The sequence below is a fragment of the Malaclemys terrapin genome, chromosome 22, assembly GCF_027887155.1.
Source record: "Malaclemys terrapin pileata isolate rMalTer1 chromosome 22, rMalTer1.hap1, whole genome shotgun sequence".
In the NCBI taxonomy this organism is placed as follows: domain Eukaryota; kingdom Metazoa; phylum Chordata; order Testudines; family Emydidae; genus Malaclemys; species Malaclemys terrapin.
Genome location: NC_071526.1, coordinates 18,654,308 through 18,677,730, shown reverse-complemented (window position 1 = coordinate 18,677,730; position 23,423 = coordinate 18,654,308). Strand labels below are relative to the sequence as shown.

General features: G+C 46.1%; 1 protein-coding gene across 2 annotated transcripts; it reads right to left on the bottom strand.

Annotated features, from left to right (window-relative positions):
* Nucleotides 1-4,216: 4,216 nt before the first annotated feature.
* Nucleotides 4,217-20,191, bottom strand: ZC3H12A (zinc finger CCCH-type containing 12A). Of its 2 annotated transcripts, none has more exons than XM_054011941.1 (6): nt 20,089-20,191; nt 17,974-18,582; nt 9,368-9,507; nt 8,342-8,576; nt 7,439-7,545; nt 4,217-7,331 (listed from the first exon to the last, which is right to left on the bottom strand). In XM_054011941.1, exons 2-6 carry the CDS (start codon nt 18,441-18,443, stop codon nt 6,289-6,291), a joined length of 1,995 nt encoding a protein of 664 aa, XP_053867916.1. In that variant the 5' UTR covers nt 18,444-18,582; nt 20,089-20,191; the 3' UTR covers nt 4,217-6,288. The 2 variants fall into 2 exon arrangements, with proteins under 2 accessions (XP_053867916.1, XP_053867917.1); XM_054011942.1 differs by lacking the exon at nt 20,089-20,191 and adding an exon at nt 19,408-19,730.
* Between the last annotated feature and the right edge of the window lie 3,232 nt (nt 20,192-23,423).

Sequence of the window (23,423 nt, the reverse complement as noted above, 5' to 3'; positions counted from 1 at the left end):
CCCCAAATCCCCTGCGTTAATCCAGCCCTGCTGCTGGAATCCTGGGTCCGGTTTTGGAAATAAGGCATAACTTTGTAACCGCAAGAGTAATTAACCACTGGAACAATTTACCAAGGGTCGTGGTTGATTCTCCATCACTGGCCATTTTTCTAACAGATAAGAATTACTGGGGGGGCTGGGCTGGGCTATGCCGGGGGTCAGACTGGATGACCTCAGTGATCCTTCAGGTCTTGGAATCTTTGCATCTCTGCAGAGGGAAGGCAGGCAGGCCCCTAAAGGAGCAGTCAGTGCTGCGGGGCACCAGGGGTAGGACCAGTGCAGTGCCTCAGTCTCTGTAGCTGGGAAATGGGGATAAAGGCACTTGCCTCCATTGGTGAAGCGCTTTGGGATTTATAGTATCTGAGCTAGGTATCATCATCATCATCATCAGGAGCCCCGCAGCTCAGAACACACAGCAATTGCCAGACTGGAGCAGACAGGGGTCTACTAGCCACTCTCCAAAGAAGGTGGAAGAAACCCTGCAGAAAGCATTACACTTACCCACAAGCAGCTTCCTTCCTAACCCACACAGAAATTGGCTGCTGCCCTAAACCAGGAAGGCTTCCAGCGCTCTTATTTTTTAAACTCTACTGGTTCTTGTTATCCATAAAGAACTCCACTCCTTTCTTGAATCTTGTTGCGCTCTTGGCCTCAGTGATCCCTTGTGACAGTAAGTTCCGTAGCTTAACTGTGCACCATGTGACCAAGTATTGCCTTTATCCATTTTAAAGTAACCATCTTCTACTTAATGGAATGTTCCCTTGCCCCTGTATGTTAGATTATGGGGAATGACCCTGCATGATGCTGTGTACATTTCTCATGGCTCTCATCCATGAACAGTCTCAGTGCTTTTAGTCTCACTAGATATGAGAGTTTGCCCAGATCTTTAATTTTTATCAGCTATCTCTAGCCCCCTCCCTTTCTGCCATACCTTTTCCAAGATGGGAACGTGCAGAACTGAGCCCAGCCATCTTAGTGATTCAAGGGGCCTGTAGGGCTCAGGAGACACAAAAATCCTAAGAACAGTTGTTTGGATCAGATAATGAAGGTCAGGTCAGACTTGTTCTGCAGGGCTCAGAGCTGCTTGAGCAGCTGTCTCTGGCCCCTGCTCACTGAGGTGTTACAGGAGTACCCCTGCTCTTCCACTTCATCATGCTCTGCCGGAGGCTACTGCCCCATGCACCATACCTAGACTTGCCCTGCAACATTACAAGACTTCCCTGGCAGGGGTTGCTTACCCCATGGCCCCTGCTTCCCCACAGCAAGGCAGGAGTTCCCCACATTTTCCCTTGCACTAGAGTAATGGCTGGGACTATCACTCAAACATAGGCTTTAGGGGTTCTGTATTTAGGGGCTGAACATATCCCCTTACTTCCCGAGACATGCCCCAGACTGAGCCAGCAGTGTACCCAGCTGAGGCGCCACACCGTTTTCAGGGTACATGTGCATATGACCTCTTTGTTTTAAAGTAGAGCTGCACAGTGCAAAGGAGGATATAACCTATTTAGAGAGATAAATATGATGCAGATGCAGCGATCACCAATCTCACGCTGGGTTCCAGCTTCACTGAGGTACCCAAGAGGAAGTGGTGAGCCACAGGATGTTTCTCGAAAACTCCACAACAGCAGAATACACTAGAACCAGTGTGGGGCAGAGGACAAAGAGACAGTAGGGCAGGTTTCTTTGATTTGATGGACATGACTGGGTCTGCAGATAACATGAACTAATACAGGTAGTATTCAAATAAATGCTGCCAATTCCTTCTAAACAACTGGAGGAATGACAACTGAATCCAATAGGAAACAGCTGGGCATCATTTCATCAGCAGGCCCCGGCTGAGCGACAGCTCCCAGGGTGTGTCTGGACAGGCTCCAGAGATGCTGGAGAACAGCAGCCATGCCATGTCTAAGGAGCACCAAACGCTCGACTGGTAGCCTGCTGCCGGGGCCAGGGAGTCAGATTAGCCATGCCCAGCTCAGGCACTGTGGGACACTAGGCAAATCACTGCCCCATTCTCCCTGCTGCCTTTGGGCTGTTGAAAAGGGAGGGTTCTATAGTTCAGACCCGACTAAAGTCTTTCCCTATGGAGACAGGTACAGTTACAAAATCTGCTGCAGAAACAGAGGCAAGACCAAGCTCCATCACCATCTGAACAGAACGCCCCCAGCTCCCTTCCCTGTCAATGTAAGTTAACTAACCTGGGAACTTCAGCACTAATTGACTCTGGATTTGTCTACCACCGCGGTTGTAACAGGGCTCTGGTTTTGATTGGATTCCAGTACATGAATGGGAATGGCCTAGAGAGCGAGAGCTTTTATCTATTTAAAGGAGCATTTCATGGAGAGGTGCAGCCTTGAGTTCCTACACTAAGCTTTTTAAAAGTTCTCTTGTGCGAGCAGTTCTGGCCCAAAGTTCAAGCATCGGCTGCATGTGAATTTCAGCATTACCACTCGAGATTCTTTTTCTCACCCTGAGACCATAGTGCAACAAGGTAGATGGACATTTAATTCAGGCCCTGCTCTCAAATGCACTTGCACAGCTTTTGGACTGCTCCGCCTCACCTTTACAAGTCATGGTGATATACTCACTGTACCCACTGGGAGCTTCCAGAAGAAATGTGCCCTGGCTTCCCTTACCCAACCAATAAAAGCCCTTTCACCCCATAGGGCTCAGATGAAAATTGCAGATTCTTATTAGAAAGCTTCACCTTCACCTCGGCCTGTTCATTGGGGTCAGCGGCTGAGACACAGAGCACGTGAGATTGGTGCAATTTTTCCAACCCGGCTGAGCAGGGCTGATGTTTTCAGTTTGAAATCAGAGTTTTCCTTCTCCTAGGTGCACTGCCTGCCCCTGCTGAGGAGCTCACCTGACTGACAGATGGAAGTGACTTGCTCAAGGTCATGCAGCAGCTCAGAGACAAAGCTAGGAACAGAACCCAGGTCTTCCAAGTGCCAGTCCTACCCTTCGCCTGCTGCCACTCTCAGATTCCCATTAGACCACAGATATACCTACCACCTTCAGAGGAGGCCCCTCTTTTCCTTCAGTTTAAGGAAGGGATTTATTTCATATTAGCTGGAAAGAGCGAGCTGACAGTACTAGCTCCAGTGAGCACATTTGAATAAAAGCCCATAAAGTAATTTACAAAGTCAGATAAGAAGATGTTGTACTGAACTCTAGAGGGTGGGGTTGGGAGAGGAAGGATTCCCCTGGAGAAATTTGAATGTTAAGTTTTTACTAGACTTCCTCATAAGCTCCTAAACAAAGGTCCATGAGAGCACAAAGGTGCCAAGAGAGTCTTGCGAACAGAGTGGTGTCATGATTTATAGTCATTTACTCAACAGCTTGCATAAATGATATGGTGCTAGGCACTGCTTAATGTATGCTAGGGCTTGCCAGTTCATAGCCCTGGCACCTCTGGGCTTGCTGCTTCAATTATGAAAGTTAAAAAGAATTGCTTGAGACACGACACCTCTTTCATTACAAATTAAGCACTGGTACTTGTCTGTAACAGATTATATCAGCTCTCTGATGAGCTGTTTACATTAATCTCTTTATGTAGATCACAAAGCTGCTGAGAGCCAATGCCGGTATCTTTGCTTTGAGTGTTGTTTTAATTAGCAAGCAGAACAGAAAACAGTTTTTTGTTTTTAAATTCTGTCCAACAATTGATAGGAGGGGTGAGGAGAAGCAGGCCTCATGAGTTCTACCAAAATAATAAAAACATGGTGTAGCAGCTTTTGTCACTTATGAGAGCTGCCAAACACCACACTACAGCTGACTTTTCCCCCCACACAGCCTGGTTAAAAACCCACATGCCAGCAGAGTGTCACTTCCCTGGACCAACACCCCATTTGTTACCATGGTGTATCCCATCACTTCCAAGGTCCCCAGCCTCACAACCACAAACAAGTACGTATGCCTAGCGCCACAGTGAGTCAGGGAAGTCTCATGCCCATTTCGCAGACGAAGCACAGAGATTAAGTGATTTTCCTCAAGGTCATCCAGAGAGTCTGTGTCAGAGCGGGAAATTGAATCCAGAGATCCTAAGTCTCAGTCCAGTGTCTTAACAGCCCAACCATCTTTCTAGAAGTATATTGTGCTACGCTCCTTAAAAATCCCAGCCAAGCTGTAAAACAGTCTTCCCAAAAGCCATCAAAAAGAGACAACAACCGAGCCATTCAACTTAGGCATTTTTATTTGGGTAATGCAAGTTCTTACTTTGCCATGATATACACAGGGCAGCCTCTTCCATAGGGCTAGCTGACTGTGTGGAATCTAAGTGATACAGCAAGTCTCAATAAATGTCAACTTTAAGTATAAAAGTATCTAAGTATATATTGCTACTAACTTTTCCAGAAAACACCACTAACACATAATGGCTGCGTTAAGTACAGTACTAAGTAAAATAGTATCATCAAGCAAGTTTCTGGACAATACCATTAAAAACCATCTTTCCTGTAATTTACAAATATGCAAAGTTATCAGGTTACATAAGATTAAGAAGCATTTTGCTTACTAACATGAAACATTACAGTTTTGTAATGTATCATAATTAACCAGGTATACAGGGTTTCTGTGTCCTTGTGGTCTCCATGGCACATGGTGCCAATTTGGCTAGGCCATCCACTGGAAATCTGAGCGGTAAGAACCAGCGAACAGAACAGCCTCCAGCACACCACGGAGAAGTGGGGTGTCAGCCTGCTCTGTGCTCAGTTCTCCCGCTCAGGGTTTGCCACTTAGAAGGACCTTGATTTAACCACAAGATGGACATAATTAAAAAAACATCACCACACAGATACAATGTGCATCAACAAGTCAACTGCTTCTGGCCCGCAACTGAAAGGTTCCTTTGTACCCTAAATAAAATGCTGGGACCAGAATCAATTGCTACCGTATTTGTTTTTGTATATCTTAAAATTTTAGTTACAATATCTACAAGTCACCAAAGATATCCTTAACTGAAACAGACTGAAGAGGGTCCATTCGTCAAAGAAAACGACACAGCTTTGGATATCTTGGGAATCTGAAGGGTGCTTGTGGGGGTGGGGAGAGAATATATAGGAGTGAAAGGGCAAAGATGTGGCAAATTCAAAGAGAAAATACTGAACATTGCCAAGAATTTGGAGGACCCATCAAAACTGTAGCGGCAAAAGGGCAGACACAACGTGCAAGTCCAAGTGGGACCTTAGTCACTTTGTTTTACTGATCCTCACAGCTATGGTGGGTTGATGACAAAGGGGGAGGTAACACCACAGGCATTCCAGGCCTCAGCACTATACAGACCCCACGGCGAGGCATAAGGGAAGACCAGGGTTTTAGAAGAGCGGTACAAGCCTGCTCTTCTCTGAATTTTGGTACAGAATGTAGTTTTGGTGGAGAAAGTGCAGGAGACGAGGCTCGAGTCCAGAATGCAGGTTTGGTGCAGTGCCAGGCCCTTCCAGGCAAGCGGAGAGAAGATGAAACGCCTCACTCTTCTGATTAGTGGGAGCCCTGCAGCAGGCGAAATAGCTGCCCTATTCACTGACGAGTGGCCCCACATAAGGCCAACTTATTAGGGGTGGGTAGGGAAGGGAAAGGCCGTAAAAGTGGACTCGAGTCATCTACTGGAATCTGGCTTTTCACATACAGAAATGGAATCTGCCACTTCCTCACAAGGACCAAATGAAGTTACCCGATGGGAGCTCAAGGCAAGCAGCTCAGTTAGGAAGTAGGGAGCAGACTGGACAAGGAGCACAGGCTCCAGCCTTTCCCGACATGTAGTTACACAGACACGTATTGCAAAAGGCACCATCTCAGAGTAACCCCACAGACCCCACTCACTCAGATCTTTCCCATGAAATGCCGTACATTTGACCGTGTGCTACGCTGCTTTGAATGTTGCAGGCTAATGGGAAGAACCAGGGTCCAAAGTGCCCAACTGACAATTGCAGGAGCTCAATGGGCAAGACAGACCCACCTACTCCTACAGGGGAATCCCTGCTCTGTGCTCCTGAGAAAGGCAAAATCCACCTCCTTTCCCCAGATTCCTGCTAATCTAGGGGAGGATGGGAGAGTTTCCTCACAAGCCATTTTGTGAGGTGCATTAGAATTGGCCACACCAGAGTACGCCATTGGCCCACTGAGTCTGGTATCTGGCCTTCATCTTGGACCTGGTGCTTCAGAGGAAGGTGAAAACCCTCACGGAGGCAGACATGCTGAGCGGTCCAGAGGAGAGACATTGCTCCCAGGACTCCCAGCACATCGTCTGCCTCACATCCCTGGGTTCTGAGACTTGTACGTCAGTATTTCAGCAGCTAGTCTTTGGGGATCCAGCAGCTGAGGGAAACGGCTCATCACAGCATCTACTAAATGGGGGTGGAATATGCCACAGAGTTTCACGTGCACATTCGCTCGCTCTTCTGCAAAGCGGTCCGGCAGGGCCCACTGGCAGTGGTCACTGTACGCTGGCCCTGGGGCTCTTGGCAATGGGTGAGGGTCTCTAATGTTGCTAGGTCGTGTTGGTGTGGGAGGCATTTGGTATGGCTCAGACCAGTATTCACGAAGATGATGTGCTGGGGTGTTATACTCATTGGGAATGCTATAATGCCCAGGTCCCGCTGGATGTACAGGCACTCCATAGCCTGGGAAAGACTGAGAAGACCTTGTGTGAGAGTTCTCAGCACTATATGGCAAGTAGCTAGTAACAGAGACCGATTTGCGAGAGCCGTGCTTATAGTGGCCAAGGGTGTCCTGCTCTACACTAGGAGAGTGCTGGTAGACAGGTCTCTGTCTGCTGCAGGTACAGACTGCCATCTGTTCGGGGTGGGAATGCTCACAGTGACTGGTAGATCTGCAAGGCCACATCTCAGACATTTGGTTCTCAAGGGATCCAATGCCTGAGTCAAGATGCTCCTGAGAGATGTAAGGGAGAGAGTCCATATGGGGAGAAGGAGGAGGGTGCTGGTACCAGTCAGACGATCGATAGCTGCCATTGTTAGAGGGGACACTGCCCAAGGCACAACCCCCCTGGATTAGGAGGGGACTGTCGCTAGGTTTTGCTTTTGGGGCTGAGCTTTTCCTCTCCATGGAGACCTTCTGCCCAGAGCCTTTGTCGCTGTCTGCGGACACAGAGCAGAGGAGCTCTGCCTGGGAAGGTCTCCTGCTCTTTTTCTCCTCTTTGGCAGCGCTGGTGGGGCTTCTGGTTGGGGACAGCCTTGCATTGGCCCGTAGTTCATCAGCTACAGAGCGCTGTGGCTGGTTGATCCTTTCAGGGTGATAGAATTTACACTTAATCCCATAAGTGCATTTCTTCCCTGCAAGGAAAAGGCAGAACATAGGGTGACCTGCTGCAATTCACCAAGTGTGTACAGTTTACTCTGTACAGACACCGCTGCCCTCAAGCCTCTGAGGCTAGTCTTACCGTAAGGGCACTGCTGTTTCTTGTGTTCTGGCACCAAAGGTTTCTTTCTCAGGAAGTTCTCCAAGCTGGGGCCATGCCGCCCTAAGGGGTCATCTGGAGGCATAAACCTAAAGGAAGATAATAAGCATCAGTCAGGAGCAACCACTTTCCTGGGCCAAGGTTTCAGTCTCTCAGCTGCACGAGGATTAAAAATTACCCACACCTGCGAACCCCGCCCTGTGCCAGCCAAGAGACAAGCCCTGGCATGGCCACAGGAGTCAGTGATTCAGACAATTCCTCCAGCCCCAACAGGGGGTCGTCCCTTGGAAGAAAAGTTTCCCCTTTAATCCTCTCAGTGACCCATGGCAGACTGACCTGTTCATTGGCCATACAGAGAAGGGCTGCTGCCCATCAGTACTTTGCAAGTAAACTAGAGAAGGATTTGATTGAGATTGTTGCAAGAGGCCTCTTGCCCCAGGAGCAGAGCAGGCTGCCTCCCACGCATTGCTGGTCACGTCAATCCTGTGCTCTGCTGTCGGCACGCAGGGCCAGCTGATCGTTTCCCCGTTCGTAACGCAGAGGAAGCCAATGCTCTGTACCAGTGCCAGGCCCGCTCAGGAATGTCAGCAGGGAGGAGCTTCTGGCTCCAAGCAAGCCAAGTGCAGTCAGAGCCACTCTTAGCCTTTTCTTTGTGCCCTCCCTGTGACTTGCTGCAGACTGGGAGGAGCTGTTCCATCTACGAAGCACTGAGTCACTTCCTCTCAAATACCTTAAGTCATTTGCTTTACTCTGTGTTTGACACTCACCTTTCCAGCCCTCACAGGTCATCTCCTCCTAACACTGAGATGCCACTGACCTTCTATTAAACAATGGTCACTTAAAACTGCTGTATTGTTTTTAAGCGCCTGGGGAACGGGAACGTACTTGTCGTTAACAAAGGAATACATCAGCAAGCGCTCCTCAATGAACTTCTTCCATTCCGGACGCTCATTCTGCAGGTCACGGTAAGTGTCGTTGGAAACCACGATGCCATCAGACTCGTATGCCAGTTTCACAATGAAGCGATCATCATAACAGACAACGCGTTTGCCTCCAACCCGCCTGGAAGGAGTGAAGACCAGAATTTTCTTCTTTTCAAGGTCACGGAGAATGTGCTGGTCTGGAACAAACAACCATGAAAACATGGCATAAACACACACAAGCCCATACAGCCTGGTATCATTTCCAGGCAACAGATGCCAAGAAAGTAAAGTGTAATGTTTACAGGAAAAAAATAACTAGCTAGGAGCATGCAGAGTCCAGCCAGTTCCAAAGGGGCACAGCGTCAGGCTTTGACATTTCAGTTACTCTGTGTCCTGCGCAGACTGCTACTGTTAAAATCTTTCCAATTTTTAGGAAGTTTTTCAATTTCCCCACCCAGCATCCCTCTCATGGGCACTGAACCAAACTAAATTTAACACAGACCAAGACTGTCTTCTGGCTAAGGGGCTGGACTGGGACATCTCAAACCTCAGTTGCTTGGAAACTCAGAACAGCAATTATCACCATCTGGACCCATCTGAATAGATCCCCATCCTGCTATATTCTACCAAGCTCCTTGTCGGTTAACATTTCATACAGGTGTGCTGTATGGCCATTTACAAGAGGAAAAAATGAATTCTGGAAATAAAAGGTAACCCACCAAGTGAGTAAACCTCAGGAATAAGGAAGCATTTTGGAATAAAGTTAATTATGTTCTTTGAACTCAGCTACCTTATCTGAGCAAGAACTTGCTTAGAGGAGAGGTTAGGGACTTGAAATCTCACTGGTCAGAAGCTTGGTGAAGTTTCTAGTGCTCTTATTTTCCATTCACTACCTAGGAGCTTACTGGCCAAAAGGACCTTGGCAGGCTTATTAACATGCGACAATTGGAAGCTTTAGAGATTTAGTTTTGGCTTTAGAGTTCCACACCTGTGATGGGCACATCTGGTCTTGGCTGTTCTTTTCTCCAGGATGGCACAAAGACTGTGATATCTAGGTGTCCTCTGTCCCAAAACCAGTGAACGGCTAGCAGGATACCTCGGCAGGAGAACACTTCTTTATTTCCATGGCTGCATTAAAGAGGATTGAAGAGGACCTTGTTTTCAATATTCAGATACAATGTACTTTTGCATATTCAGACAGCACACGAGTCAGACAGTCCAATACTAAGCAAGTAGAGCCAGTGTTTTGACATCTTTTCAAGGTGGTACTTTTGTAGACCCGGTATCCTGTTACTCTACAGCTGCTGAATTTGTACATTTATTGCAATACATTAAAGAGGCTGAGGGCACTAGTAGTTCTGTCTTAAGCTATTCTAAAGCTGCAATACCCACAAATCACCCACAACTTTCATCAATTTTTAGCACCTCTGAAATCGGGGCCCACTTGTTTACAATTAGGCACTCAAATCTATATTTAGACTCCCAAGTTACATTTCAGTTTTGCTGGCATAGCTATATCAGAGGTGGGAGGGGAGAGAAGAAAGAAGAGGGAAATCACACCCATAGCCAACAGAGCGCTACTGGCAAAACCTCCTAATGTAAATGCAGTTCTGCTGGCAGAAAAACGTCCGTTTGCAGTATAGCTTCATTTTGTTTGGAGAACTGGGGTAAGCAAGCGATACCAACAAAAGGACTCTTGCCACTACAACTTCGTTCAGACTAGAAGGGGTCGCCAATATAGCTATATTGGGCAAACGGTTGTAGTATAGACCAGTCTTCTTTTTCCCTTTGCTTTACTTCATACCAAAAATGTGTTACCCATCTTTACAGATGATCTTTGTTGAAGGACAGAGCCTCTCCTCATTATACAGAGCCCAGTACGTGGAGAGACTACCTGGGACTGCACTGTGTTTGTGGAATGGCAGCTTCAAACCTGAAAGCCCCTAACAAATTCTGTATATCCAGCTGGCCTGTTAAAGACAATCAAGAGAAGGAAAAATTCTACCAGAAGAAAAGGGCTATCACAAGTATCAGAGGTTAGGTGCTAGTACAACACAATCCTTCCTACTGAATGGTCAATTAAGTCAGATCAATAAGTCTCTGGAGAGTTTATATATAACAAATGGCTGGTAATCATTTCTTTGCAGGTTCCAGTATTCACAATGTTATCAGTGCTTATGTTGCACATTAACTAGAAATATTATCAACTGTTTCCAAGTTACTAGTTTCACAGTAGTGACGGATCAGGGCTGTAGGTGGTATTTACTTCAGGGTGACTTTCAGAGACCATGCGTGTTGCACTGAAGAGTATGAAGGGGGAGTCACTCTTCAAGAGAATCAATTTCCACTCACTACCCACTTAAACAAAAATTCATATTACATTTCTAAAAATATTAATATCCACAATGCAAAATAATTAGATTATGGTCCATGCAAACTCAAGAATCCTTCAGACTTCAACGAACTTGCTTTATGTTTAAGCAACCCTCCCTTCAGTAGGTAAAAGATTCTCTGGAAGACTATGTTCAGAGTCAAGTATTTTTGAAACAAATAAGAACTACATTAAAGTGCATTACCAAGGTAACAAAGAAATGCAGCAGCATATTAGCATACAAAGAGCCTTGTCTCCTATCTCTTGGATGATGGACAACTGACTACCCTTGAACCTAGTTCATTTTGTTACACAGACTCATGTATTCTAACTGGCCAGCTTCAATCAGGTCATCTTGTGATCCACTATCATAAATACAGTCCGTGATCTGGGGCTCAGATACCCAAAGAAAACACATGAAAGGCAACTGCTCATGTTGGTGTTTTCTGAAGAGCATTCATGTCATATCACTTTTCACAAGAACAGGGTTGTAACTCTTGTATCCTTGCCAAATTCTAATTTAGGTAATTACATGGTGCCTACTTAAGTTCCCTTGCAGTTTCAGAGAACAAGATTTGTTTCCTGTCCTAAACCATAGTGTAATGTTAACATGTGCCAATAAAGAAATGTCACAGTTCATGTCAGAGGCAGCTGCATTTCACTGATTAAGATATTCCTGGTTCAAAACTGCTTGGGGAGCCTTCATAACAAAAGATGCTATATAAATGTAAGATAACACAAACAGGATTAGTATTATCTGTGAGTATTGCCTACAAGTCTTATCACAATTTTTAAAGGTGAAAGTTCTTATGTGGGAAAAGCAATGGGCGCCTAGTCAGGAAAAATCTGCTTATTTATACCACCACAAGAGGTTCAGAATGGCTTATGACAATACAAAGGTACACAGATCACAAGAACAACGAGGAGTCTGGTGGCACCTTAAAGACTAACAGATTTATTTGGGCATAAGCTTTTGTGGGTAAAAAAAACCACTTCTTCAGATGCATGGAGTGAAAATTAGAGATGCAGGCATAAATATACTGACACATGGAGAAGGGCGTTAGCTTACAAGTGGAGAACCAGTTTTGACAGGGCCAATTCAATCAGGGTGTATGTGGTCCGCTCCCAATAACTGATGAGGAGCTGTCAATACCAAGAGGGGGAAAATTGCTTTTGTAGTGAGCCAAGGCCCATACCATATTAAGTCATTCTGCAGTCTTAGAGACTGATCTGGCAAACTCTTGGCCAACCAGAGTAATGAGTAATCTCATTGTCTCCTCACCTTTAGGCAGCTCTACATAGTCAGTCAGCGTTTGCAGCGTGGAGGCATAAAGCAGGTACAGTATAATTAAATGAAGTCCAAGATAACTGGAAAAAGCTGAAGCACAGACATGAGAGGGGGCATCTTTTTGGGGGCATGTGGGTGTAAAAACATCCCCCATAAAACATACAGAAGTAAATGCTCTGTGGAAAAAGCTCTGAACACAACTGTCCTTATATTAGCCATTGCATGCTATATTCCTGAACCCTGCTCTTGAGTTCTTTGGGGAACGTCGGCAGAAGTGCCTACATTCAAAGAGACTATTTGTTTCTCTGCAAAACAGTTAAATGCCAGAAACCTTTACATCAACGTGAGCAATATATAGGGTGACAAATACCAAAGGCACTAGGGTTTTGGCCTCTGGAGCCTCTTGTTATGGTCTTCTGAAGTAAAAGCAGAGGGCTTGTTATCTAAATTCTTAGCTTTTTTGTGAGTAAAGTGGAAAAAGGCACCTATGTTCTTTTCCCAATAATAGATTTTTAAAAATGGCATGTAGCTCCATAGGGCTCCTATTACAAGCCTAAACATGGTATTTTGTGGTTTTTGCCAGTTTAGTCGCTTTGATGCAGTAAGAGTGATTTTTTTTTTAAGTCCCTATGAATTTGCATGAAAAACCCCAACACATGGAGCAGCCACTTTCTAAATGAAATAACGTAGGCATGTTTTTTTCCCACCCTCCTCTACAGCAACAAAACAACTTCTACTTTACCTTTCAGAATACAGTAGAACACCAGAGTTACAAACTGACCAATCAACCACACACCTCATTTGGAACTGTAAGTATGCAATCAGGCAGCAGAGACGAAAAAAAAAGCAAATACAGTACAGTATTGTGTAAACTATTAAAAAATTAAAGGGAAAGCAGCATTTTTCTTCTACATAGTAAAGTTTCAAAGCTGTATTAAGTCAATGTTCAGTTGTAAACTTTTGAAAGAACCACCCTAATGTTTTATTCAGCGTTATGAACAACCTCTATTTCTGAGGTATTCGTAACTCTGAGGTTCTATTGTAGAAGGGTTTAAAGAAACCCAACACCATCTAAAGTTCACTTCCTCACTGAGCCAAACTCCAGCCTAGAAATAATTTTTTAAAGCTCATGAAACAGAGAATATATTATAATACAACTGAAGACATGCTCAGATACTCCAGTGATGGGAGCCAAATGAATACCTGACCGGGCAGAACTTTCACTGCTGCGGGACCAAGAATTACTACTTTCTCCTTCAGCTCCCAGCTCCAGGGTATTTTACAGATTATAGAACCATCATCATTTGAATTGGTTCTACATGGACACAGATTTGAAATGTTATTTCTATATTATTGTTATATGGAATTCTCTAGTTTAATCAAAATGGGTCCTTCATTCTGTAGGAAATAAAAAGAGAGCCAAGCTAGGGGAGCACCTTCTGTTTGTGTAGCTCGAAAGCTTGCGTTTCTCACTGAGCTCTCCTTCAGGTCTGGGAAAGATACCCAGAGCATCCCAGCTACATACAAGATGGTACAAAAGGTTTAGCATAAGGGGCTAACATATTTAAGAGACTATTCAAGGTGAAGTGAGCAATTAACAGTAGTAGGACAAGGAAGGGTCAGCGGGTTATCGATTGTTATAATGAGCCATAAATCCAGAATCTTTACTGAGTCCATGATTTTTAGTGTCTAGCAGCCTTATGACTTTAAACTCCCAGGCTTGTCTTTTGACGGTGTTGTGCAGGTTTCCTTCGAGGACGAGGGCTGAGAGGTCAGATATGGAGTCATCGTTTTGTGAAGAATGCTCCATCCATGGGTGATGGGGTGTTTTTGTCTTATTTTTCTGAGACATTTCATTCGAGAGAATAGTGATTGTGTGGTTTGACCCACATAGTTATTGGGCCACATGAACAACAAGGAGTCTGGTGGCACCTTAAAGACTAACAGATTTATTTGGGCATAAGCTTTCGTGAGTAAAAACCTCACTTCTTCGGATGCATAGCATGCTATGAGGTTTTTACTCACGAAAGCTTATGCCCAAATAAATCTGTTAGTCTTTAAGGTGCCACCAGACTCCTTGTTGTTTTTGTAGATACAGACTAACACGGCTACCCCCTGATATTGGGCCACATGGTGCACTGGATGAGGTACACCACATGTGATAGGCACCTGTGGGACCCACGGATCTTGAAAGGTATGTTGGGGGAGGGTCCTAGGACTGCAGAAGTGTTAACATTGTAAGAGACCATTCAAATGGGCAGTTAACACCTTATTCTGAACAATCTGTTCCACCTTGTATTTAACTGCAACGCTCTGGGTATGTCTACACTGCAAAGCAAGCACAGGCTTGAGCCTAACCCCCCTTCCGTCTACATACAAATCGTGTTAATCCAGGGCTCAGATCGAGGATCCCAAGGGGTTGGAGGGTGTGAGTCTGAGTTAAGCCAGGACCCAGGGTTCAAGCCCTATTGCAGATGCAGCCCCACTGGGCTCATGTTCTGGGAGTATGCTACATGTATCCCTCAATCCCACAGGCCAACTTTATTTGCCCTCTTCAGAGTCAAGTTTTCCCACATTGCACCACGAACAAAGGGTTTGAGTGTCCACATTTTGGGAGTGTGCAGGATATGGACTCAGACCCATGCAACGCAGCGTAGATGCCGGAGCCCCAGGTTAGGACCCAGGGTTCAGTAATTCCTAACCTGGAGTTACAAATGAGTGTAGATTTTCAAAGTGTAGATTAACAAACCCAGGGTCTGCTAACTCGAGTTCTACTAACCCTAGGCTTACACTGCAGTGTAGACCTACCCTTTGAGTACCTTTCCCACTGAAGAAGAGCTCTATGCAAGCTCAAAGCTTGTCTTGTTCACCAACAGAAGCTGATCCAATAAAAGATTACCTCACCCATGTTTTGTCTCTAATATCCTTGGACCAACATGGCTACAACTACACTGCAAACAGGAAATTAAAAAAAAAAAAAATTAGTTTTACTGCATGTGTAAGATTTAAGCCACAGACCAATTTGAGACTGTTGCAAGGTTTATTTGGATATGAAGATAAACAGGGGGAACTGAACATCTACCTAGGTTTGTTTTGTTTCTCCCTCCCCCCCCCCCCCATTATTCAAAACAAATGCAGACATTTACTGTACCCCAGGGACAGCACTGCTGCCTGGAAGCTATCTTTAAAACTTCCTTGAGAATGTTTTAAAATAGTAAGCTTCCAAAGTTCAATTACCTTACATCAAGGGCCAGAAGAAACATACCCAAAAAGGAATTTTTACAAAATCAATAGGAGTTGAAAGATACCCAGACATTTACCATCACAGTTCCTGAAAGATTAAATGAAAAACATGCATTCAGGTTTCTGGAGTCCCAGCTAACAAGTCAGAGTCCGTAATGAAAATGGCCAAATGGGCTGATCTGATTTGGCAACTACAGAGAAATTCCCTTAGAAGGAAGTAGAAGCTAATTTCCACTGAGATTTGCATATGGGGTTGAGAGCTGTACACAGAGGCCTGCTGCTCATTGTGCAAGTAAATCAGCAGGGAACATCATACACCATGAATACAGGAAGTTTCAGAATGGAATTCCCCTCCTGGTAAACGGCTTTAAAAAAACCCACACCAGTCAACGGATTGCTTTGCAAACATTAAACTTTGTTCCAGCTACAGTATTACTACATCTTTATAGGAATCAGAGGAGAAAGGTTCTTCCTTTAAATGGCCCCTAAAGATCAAGTGTTATAAGTACAGAAAGAGAAACCAAGACATACATTTCCAGAGGGACATATTCTGTCCTGACAAGTTCTCTCAACTATATCATAACAAATATTTAGAAGAACAGCATCAAACAGTATTTGCTTTGGAACCTTTCACCCTAAAGTTTAGTCATAACATGTGGCATGTTTCTAATGGGGGGGGGGGAGGGGGGAAGCAAGCATTGGTTAATGCAACAATGCAGGCATAAACCTGGATATGTAAATCAACTACTCCCCTGAAGAGGAGGCAACTACAGGCATGATACTGGAAAAAAAACAAACCACCAAATCATACTTATGCTGGATGCCTCACCCCCTGCAATGTGTTTCAACTCCTCCTTCCTCAACACAGCACCAGAGGGGTTGGGCCTTTGGCATTAGGGAGGTCAAGAAATCCCACTAACTCTGAAATGGACAAGTGGGCCAATTCTTCTCTGCAGTTATTTCGTGTAATACGATACAAGTGCTGAACAGATCTATTTCGCCACAGTCCCAAATCAAGGAGACTAGTCACCGCACACCTGGTCTGCCCGTGACCACATCTGCCATGCACTCGCCTTTGCCTGAGGTGGCTTGATGGAAGAGCATCCGGGGTAAGAGCCTAATACTTTGTCTGCATGAACTAATAAATTCAGAGTTAAAGGTTTCCCCAATAAAATTAACACTACCCACTAGCACATCTCTTAAAATAAGGTCTTTTCTCCCATTAACACACTATGCTGGGAAATGCAGCTTTGTTGGAGAAACAATTATTAATGGAAAGGGGCCAATCTCTCTCCTACACACACTTCCAGGTTAAGTCCACTGGCTCCAAGTCTGGTAGGTCAGCGTGCACATCAGAGCACAAACACAATATTTCCTGATCATACTGGCCAAGTTGGGCCTTGGCTCTCAGATCTGTTATACGGTCAGGAGATAGGGTGTTCCCCTTCCTTTCTCATACAGTCTTACTCAGCCATAAGACCAATCATTACTTGGGTGGGGGGATGGGGGGGGGGAACCACACCTGTAAGGCAGTCTCCATAAAGGACTTTCTTCTGCCCTGGGTAAATCTTCTAGAGTAGCTCTGTGTGCACTGGCATGTAGTTTCTCATTACCAGAGAGATTAAGACAATCAAATATAAACTGAAGGAAACTTGTATTTGAATTGAAGTGGCAGAATCAGATTTGAAGTCTGAGTGGATTATCCTCTGGCCAACTGGTTCCACAGGACTTGATTTTTTTTTTTTTTTAAATCTAGAGGTAAGTATACTGTATGGTCAAAAAGAGTTCACTAAAGGGGAGCCTTCCTCATATCCTCCCACTTCTCCCCCCAAAAATCCACTTTACCATTCTTAGGGGGCAAAACGAGGCTGAAAACTTTTAATCCAGCCTGGGCCAGAGCTGAATCTGTCCAATACACATGGTACCCCAGATCTCTTGATCAGATTGTCGATAAAAAGAGGGCAAGCTCTCGCAACAGACTGTATGAGAGATCTGCAGATGAGTCATCTTGCCTCCATATTCACAGCTGTCAATGATGCTGCAGAACTGGGGCACCCCTATCATTCTAAACTGGAAATCTATCCCTCTTTTCCTCCACCCAACCTGCAGATCTGCCGTGAGATTTAACCAAAATGTTGTGGAAACTAGACCTGAGATGCCGCTTTACTCAAAGCTACAGCCTCTTCTAATTAACCCTGAAAAAATTATTTGTTGAGCAACTTCCTGATTTTGGAGTTTACGCACAGTAATTAGGTAACAGGACTACACATCAGGGATTTCACTTCTGCTTGCTAGTTTAGACAAGAACTTTAGCGTTTCATATGAACCAAGTCTGAAATTCCCAGTGGGCACAAAAGTCCCCATCATTCACACCCTGGTGGGAAGTCATGGCAGAGAAACCAAGGACTGGATGGGCCATTAAGACAGACTGAACCTCACATTTGTAGATGTTGCCCTTCCAGGTGGGGGAATGAGACATGTTGGTGAGACTGTTCTATCAAAGCCCAACCTGGCCTCACGTTTGTGGAGGACTTGGAGGGCTCCAGAGATTTTAACCTGGTATCTTTCACAAGCACCAAATTCCCCCAAACCAAAAAACCTTAAGAAATGTAAATAAATTAATTTTAGCAAGCTGGCATCAGATTAAATTATAAAGTAAAGACACTTCTCCCACTTAAGGGGACCAACATACCTCATTGCCACATTGCTTCCATCAATAACAATGGGTTTTAAGTTATTGCCTTCCTTCTCCTCCAACGGTGGCACAAGTGCAGGCGTTTTGTTGGTAAGTCCCCCACGAGGTACCAATGGGGCTTCTACGGCCTCCTCTGAGGGGTCGGTAGTCTCTCTGTCAGTAGCTGCAGCACCATGCTTCACAAGCTCCCCAAGGACCGTATTGGTGTCAGCATTTAAGCCCAGTTTTTGGAGGACGATATAGATCTCTTCTGATGAGTAGCCCAGTTTGCGGAAGAAGTCCACTTTCATTTGCATCTCAACACTGTTCATGAGGTCCTGCTCCGAAATCCTGAGCCTTTCCTGTGCTGCCCGGGGTACCACATCCACCATGCTGAGCGGCTCACACTCTGTTGGGTTCTGGCCCTTGCCAGGAAGCACACAGTTCAAGTTGAGGTGACCGTTTTCAGATGTATCTCTGGAGCTCATCCTTTTGTCAACCTGAGTAACTTAATGTTTGTCAACTGAAAGCATCTCACTCCAGCTGGGAAAACCCAGAGCAGAAGGAATACTGTCCAAGTTCATAATTTTCCTCAGGCAAGTTCTGTTTTTCATTCACACCCAGTATCTGTGAATCAATATAGTGATCGTTAACTCCTAAAGACTTGATCTAAAATAAAGGAAATGCGGGAACTGTTTTCACATTAACATGCTTCAAATTCTTCTCTGTGGCTCAGATATTCAAGAACTCTGGAAATCCTTTTATTGATACTTCATGTTTATGTTTCCAAGGCACATCAGAAGAATTGAGAAATCTTTAGAAATCCCACCCCCTACACATTGTTAACGTGCAGACTGTTTGCACTCAATTTAATTCAGTGTTTGTCAAAATAGGGTATCACCTTCCTATAGCACATCAGATAGACTTGTTAAAATGGTCACGTTTCTCATGGCTTTTGTAATAAGGATCCTGGGATGTGCAACCTCACTCTTAGGACATAAATAGCACTTTTCACCTTCAAAGTGCCCTACAAATGTTAACTGATTAAGCCCCACAAACATCCCTGTGAGGCAGGGTCAGTTATTAATCCTTGTACAGATGGGAAAACTGAGACTAAGGCTAAGCAGTTTGTGCAGAGTCATGGAGCAAGAGGGTCAATGACAGATATGGAATTGGGACGCAGATTCCTGGTCCTGTGCTCAGACCATGAACCGCCTTGTCTGTTTCCCACCCTTCAAATGGGGGGCACACCGACAGCCCCTTGGCTACCATGACGTGAGCTAAAACGTAGCCTATGAGTAACAGAGTAGCAGGATAGAGCACCTGTGCTCAACTGTGACCTCAAGCTTTTGTAAAAAGATTTCATTTCCACCTACTCTCAGATTCTTGTTTCAGGTCTGGGCATTCCTACTTCACAGACAGAAATGCAGGAAACAAACACAGGGTACACACCGATCGCCTTCCGGGCGTCTAACAGAAACCCCGTGGGGCTGCCATTCGCCCTGCCAGCCCAGTCCAGCGAACAGGGCACTGGCCCAGGAAACCTGGGTTTTATTCTCCCTCTGCCAGGGACCTGGTGTGACCTTGAGCAAGTCACTTCCCCTCCAGCCTCTGCTGCTCCTCGCACCCTGGGTCTGGGAGGGAAAGAAAAGAGAGCTCCTTCTCGGGCCCCCTTGCCTGCCCCCCAAGCCCAGCAGTGAACGGGGGGAAAAGGGGGAGATAGCCCCTGCTCGGGCCCCCTTACCTGCCCCCCAAGCCCAGCAGTGAACGGGGGGAAAAGGGGGAGATAGCCCCTGCTCGGGCCCCCTTACCTGCCCCCCTGGCCCGGCAGTGAACGGGGGGAAAAGGGGGAGAAGAGAGATAGCCCCTGTTCTGGCCCCCTTACCTGCCCCCCTGGCTCGGCAGCGAACGGGGGGGGGGGGGGAAGAAGAAGAGAAGCGAAGAGTTAAAGCCCCCGGCCGGCCGCGAATGGGGGCCGGCCCCCCAACCTGCCCTCCCGGCCGCGAATATGGGGGTTAAAGCCCCCCCCGCGCCGCGAATGGGGGAGTTAAGCCCCGGCCCCCCGGCCGCGCCCCCCAGGTCCCCCCGCCGCTTGGGGGCCCGGGGCCCAGCCCCATGGCCGGCCCGACTCACCGGCCTGTGCGCGGCGCGCCGCGGAGGGTCCATGGGCGGCGGGGCCGGGCGCGCTGGGCCGGGGCCGCCGCTTTATACCTGGGCCGGGCCCGGCAGGTGGCAACGCGGAAGCGGGGCGGGGAGGAGCCGCGGCCATTTCCTCATCCGCCGCGCCCGGCCTCGCAGGGCCCGCCCCGCGCCCGCCCTCCTTCCCCCGGGCCGGGAGCCGCCAGCGCCGCCGGGTGCGGGGCAGGCCCCGGGGCCAGGAGCCCCCGCTCCTCACTCGGGGCCGGGGTGCAGGAGCCCCCCCTCTCCCACACGTTGGGGGACACCTTGGGGTGCAGGAGCCCCCCTTCCCCCACACGTTGGGGGACACCTTGGGGTGCAGGAGCCCCCCTTCTTCCCACACGTTGGGGGACACCTTGGGGCGGGGTGCAGGAGCCCCCCTTCCCCCAGACACAGGGGGGCGGGGTACATGACACCCCTTCCCCAGACACATTGAAATGGGGTGGGGGTGCAGGGACCCGCTTACCCCCCACACTGGGGCAGGCTAAGGGGCTCCTCTCCGCTCCTCCCCTTGTGTTTTAGGGCTGAGCTGTGACCGGCAGCCAGGTGCTGGGTGGCCCCAAAGGGCCCCTCCATGGGCCGCGAGGGGCAGAGGTGCTGGAACTAGGGGGGCTCCTGCACCCCCCGGTGTGAAGTGGTTTCCAGCATACACAGGGTTCACAGTTTGGTTCAATGGCACTCAGCCCCCACTATACAAATTGTCCCAGCCCCCCTGGCGAGGGGGGAACCCTGCTAACCCCACAGCCTTGGCCCAGTCACTCACTGGCTGGCCCCGTTCTCCCCAGAATGGGTCATGGCTCCTTGTACTGACAGCTGCTGTGATTTGATTTATTTCTCTCCCCTATTTGGGGTGTATCTTAAAACCCCTGCCCTAGGGAGATGTGCACCTGAGAGCGCCATTTACATGCGCAAGGGATGTTTCTAGCTCTCTCGATCGCAGAGAAGAGCATGGAAATGTGACCCACGTGCACCTCAAAGGCTCTGACACCAGCAGGCCAAGTAATAGGATAACCCCCCAGCATTAGTACTTTTGAAAGTCTCCGGAGTTTAGGTGAGTCTCATCATTTTTGAATACTTGGAGTTGGTAACACAGAAAATCTCAGGAACTAAAGTGAGTGAAGCTGTGGGGCTCCAGGCCTTGCGAAGGCAGCCGACTACATCAGGTGCCTCATTTTAGGTTGCTACATTTGCTGGAGAGGGGCAGGGAGCAGCATTTTCAAATCAGACAGCTGGATCTTCCTGGTGTTATGTGATCTTCCACAGGTATTTTTCCAGCAACCTGTGCAGATTGAAATCCTAAAGCTACATGGACCCATCTGTTGCTTTGGCATGTTTTCTTCTGCGGCTCCTACATTAGACTTCCTTTTGCTCCATCACAAATTCCTTGTTCTTCATCTATAGTTTAGTGGTCATTACTTCAGGGTATTTGAGTTTTTCAGCCCATTTTCTAGGTGGTGGTGTCTCCACATCTGAGATCGCTCAAATGCTTTACATTTCTCTGCTGCCTCTCCTTTCCAGCCCATTTTTCTACATTTTTGTGGGGTGGTTGTGTTCTTCCTCTCAGACACTTGAGTCTCTTTAAAGTTTTCACGTTTCCATACTATGGCACAGGTTGGTATGGAAGCCACTGACTACAATTTACCCTGCTGAGCTGGTACTATTACTTCTATAGAGTATGATGCAGCCAGCTAAGGAAAACTACAGTTATGACAGAAGCATTTTAGACATGTCCAAGACCAAATGGTTCAGTTCCACAAGAAGTTCATTTAGAAATCACAGCAAATGTGAGAAAGGAGGCAATTCCATGTCCTATATCCATCCTTGATAGTTCATGAAATTCCGTTTTAGTGATAATAAAAAGCCAATGTTTTGCAAAATAAGTGCACAATGTTCTTTAGATTCGTTTGTTGCATTTTAAAATTTGCATTAGTAATTAATTTATTTTTAGATTTTTGATGTGTGCTATACAAGTATGTGATTTTTGGAGGGTGGAAAGAAGGGAGTATGAACTATTGTTTAAGAAAGAGAGTCAGTATCATATTTGCTTGATATTTTCCCCTTTCATTGCCTTGGTCTCTTTCCAAAGGTACTTATTTGTAGAATAATCGCAGTTGATGAAGAAACCGGTCTTTTCTTAAAGCACCTGGTTTTTATGCAAATTATTTTACAATAAGGAAGATTTGACTCAACAACAAGTGTACTCATTAGCCAGAGTAACTCTTCTTCCTGGTGTCCTTTAAGGACAGCCTTTGCTCTAGATCAGGAGTTGGCAACCTTTCAGAAGTGGTGTGCTGAGTCTTCATTTATTCATTCTAATTTAAGGTTTTGCGTGCCAGTAATACATTTTAACGTTTTTAGAAGGTCTCTTTCTATAAGTCTATAATATATAACAAAACTATTGTTGTATGTAAAGTAAATAAGGTTTTAAAAATGTTTAAGAAGCTTCATTTAAAATTAAATTAAAATGCAGAGCCAGGTGGCCAGGACCCGGGCAGTGTGAGTGCCACTGAAAATCAGCTTGATTGCCATAGATTGCCTACCCCTGCTCTAGATTTTGTTGTCCGGATGCTGTTACTGTTTAACTGGATGCTATTGTTAGGTGGGGCTAGAAACAGCAAAAGCCACTGCTGACAATTTAGAAGGGAAATTCGGTAGGGTTGTGTAGCCAATGATTTTAGTACCTGCGGTGGTATAAAACCACATTACAAAATTCCCTTTAAATAAAATAAAAGGTCACAGCTGAGAAAACCCTTTTGTCTGGTAATTCTCAGACATGTGGCCAGTTGGTAACATTCTGAGTTTAATAATTTAGAGATAAATTTTAAGAACTGCTGCAGGCCTGGCCATTTCCCCTCCCTGGTGCAAGTTGCAAATTAGAGCACGTATTATTACTGTTTATCAAAGTACCCAAAAGTTTGCTAGGCACCTCCCAAAATAAAGAGGACATGCCTTTTTTTTCTGGCCTTCTTTATGTATAATAAAAATGAAAAAACATTAAAGTCATTTTTTTCCCCTCTGTGTAGGTAAACGTTAGCGCTTATTGCATAGAACTGGGCCGTGCAGCAGCTGGTTCAGACTGTACCCTAAGGAAACTGGCCAAACAGCACCCCCTGCTGGCAAGCAGGGGGAAGAACAGGCTGAGAGTGCTGTGCATGGTTTGCTTTTCTGTTTTTGTTTTTTTCAACTATATGGATTTCACAAACTTCCCAGAGTTAGATGATAAATAAACAGAGGGAGAGAGAAATTAAAAGAGGGCAAAGCTGTTTCTTTTGTGAGATTTGATACAAGAC